Source organism: Stegastes partitus, unplaced genomic scaffold (assembly GCF_000690725.1).
Source record: "Stegastes partitus isolate 25-593 unplaced genomic scaffold, Stegastes_partitus-1.0.2 Scaffold382, whole genome shotgun sequence".
In the NCBI taxonomy this organism is placed as follows: Eukaryota; Metazoa; Chordata; class Actinopteri; family Pomacentridae; genus Stegastes; species Stegastes partitus.
Window position 1 is genome coordinate 430,419 of NW_007578113.1, and position 2,592 is coordinate 433,010.

Below are 2,592 nucleotides of genomic sequence, written 5' to 3' on the forward strand. Positions count from 1 at the left end.
TTCTTGCAAGATGCATTTTAAATTCCAGACATGGTGGAATGCTGAAGAGCAAGCACCGAGCTTTGTGCTTTATGATCCTGTTGTTGTGTTTCCTTATTGCAGCCACCTACCTGTTACCATGGTGCTGCTATGATACCAGACCCAGGTGTGTTACTGGAATTGTTCAGTAGAATGTATTACAGCTTCACACACTCCTTCCTGGATGGTAGAATTGTTTTTTTTTTTGCTCACACAGCTGATGTGTAGCAGCGGCGTCGTAACTGTCGAGAGTTTCACGTCTATAAAGATTTGATTTGCTGGAATGATGATGGCCTTCATCTGCCGACTAGCTGATGTTCCATCTGAGACAGTAACAGTGCTTTTCATCAGTCTTTGTGGTAAAATGACTGCACAGCACAACACTTTTTATAAGAAAGTGAAAAACTTTAAATGCCTACACAAGAAACTACAATTCCCATGAGAAAACTGGCAGTGGCAGCGTGGGCACAAAGTGGGTGCTGTGGGTCACTTGGTCTCGACAAAGGAAAACATACAGACATGAACACTCCTGCTCGTTCCTGCAGGTGGTATCGATGCTGATTTTCCTCTGCTTGAGGAGATGTGATCGCTGAAGCCTGTTGAAGAAACTGTCCTCATGTGAGGTTTGCTGTAGTGGGTGTTTATTAGTATTGTGGTAGACGGTGGGCTCACCAACACACAGCACGAGTCTGCAGTGTGACACCGTTTATCGGGTGTGTCAGAGGGTAGGGAGGCTCGGGAATTGTGGTTGGTTAGCATACAGTTGCTAATCAATGACTGGAGGTAGGAGAACACATGACAGAAGGTGGTGGGATCAAAGGGTGTGGTGACCATCAGAAGAAAAGAGAACGTCTTTCCTCATCAAGCCTTTGATTGAAATCAAACCTGCGTAACGTCGGCGCTTCACAGCACATGAAGTGGTGACTAATAAAAGTCTGACATTCAGGTACATCCCACTGAAAGCAATACAACAGACAATTTTTTATTTTTTTATCGATGAGCACAAACTAAATAACACTTTTGGCAAACACTAAACATTAAAACCATACTTAAGGCAGGTTTTGTTGCAGGATTGTTGCCAAAGGCTGCATTAGTTTCAGTCGGGCCAGTTTATGAACTACATCTGTGTGTGTAGCATAGTTGCAGAGTCGATTTGGCATTAGTCTATGAAACATCGTAAGCATCCACCTCTGCGGGGGAACATGTTCAGTCTACATCATGGAAATTAGTTTTCTCACAGAAGAATTGAAATGATTGTGAACCACAGCGTTGCCAGTTGGAGACTGACTGGGGAGTTGCTTTTCTTTCCCCCTTGTTTTCTGTTTTCTGTGTACACTTCCATCGGTGGTATTGGTATACACATACTGACTCAGAAATGCTTTGAGATGAACAGACCTTCAGTTACACGTCTGTTTATGGCTCTTTCTTCCTTTTTTTTTTTACTTGCAGTTCCACCTCCAGCAAATGTAATCGTGAGCTGCCAAAATGTCCGAACCACAGTGAGCTGGGATTACAGCGACCAGCAGCCGCACACCGACTTCAGGGTGAACGTTAGTGGGACTTCTGGGTAAGAGTCAGCTGCTGTCCTACTGCAAAATATGACAGTATGAATTGTTAGAAAGGTAAACAATGCGGTATGTAATCTTAGATTCTTAGATCATCTTATTTCAGTGACAGCTGTTTATTGTCCTTCTTTAACAGGCGGGTGCTAAAACATTAGAGGACGGCTGCACACACCAGTCTTGTATATTTGACGGGTCTTTATGTAAAAAAAAAAAAAACTTTGTCCACATGTAAAATGAATGGGTTTGAAAAATGCAAAACTACAGTCAATGAACAATTCTAATTACAACAGTAAACTGTTAGCTTTAGATCACGTGAGTTTTTACATATAACTTGTAATTCAAATCTTGTGTGTTTTGTAGACCTTTTTTTCTGAAGTTATTTTACATCAGACATGTAAATTCACAATTCATTTTTTTCCCACTGTTTTTAGGATTAATCTGCTTTCTTGCTTTCATTAAAGGAACTGGAATGAGAGCGTCACCACAGAGCATCAGTTTGATCTGAGCCACTTCGTCTGGAAGTCTGAAGAGAACTACAAGGACTTCCTTTATGTGACTGTAACGGCCGAACAGGGAGGCAGCCGGTCTGAAGGAGTCAAGTCAAACACGTTCTCCTTTAATGACGTGAAAACAGTTGAAACAAGATGTAAGTAATACGTAGATATCTGTAGAGTGTGATTCAAGTTCGATGAAAAGGATTTATGCAGAGATTGGACTTCAAATTCTCTCCTCAGGCTTTTTGGATTTCCCTCCTGTGGATGTGAAAGTGGATGAGTCGAGGGCCACAGTGAGTTTCCCAAATCCGGTCAGCTTCTACAAGGAGCTGGAGCGGACCATCAATCGAAATGCTGCCCCCGTATTTAAATACGTCGTCTCTACAGCCACAAATGGCAACGCGGATTTTGTAAGTAAAGCGTGGACCAGTGCAGACATTGTTAGCGGTTGATTGTTTTGAAGTGGGTTGAAGTTAGGTTAGGATTAGGTTAAAGTTAGGTTAGGATTAGGTTAA

At 42.2% G+C, this 2,592-nt stretch overlaps 1 protein-coding gene across 1 annotated transcript in view; it reads left to right on the plus strand.

The window, feature by feature from the left end:
• Positions 1 to 2,592, plus strand: part of ifngr1 (interferon gamma receptor 1) — a 10,077-nt gene that overhangs the window by 3,267 nt on the left and 4,218 nt on the right. The window contains exons 2-4 of the mRNA NM_001360836.1: positions 1,468 to 1,585; positions 2,045 to 2,229; positions 2,318 to 2,487. Coding sequence (NP_001347765.1) covers positions 1,468 to 1,585; positions 2,045 to 2,229; positions 2,318 to 2,487 — 473 coding nt within the window. The remainder of the gene's footprint in view (positions 1 to 1,467; positions 1,586 to 2,044; positions 2,230 to 2,317; positions 2,488 to 2,592) is intronic.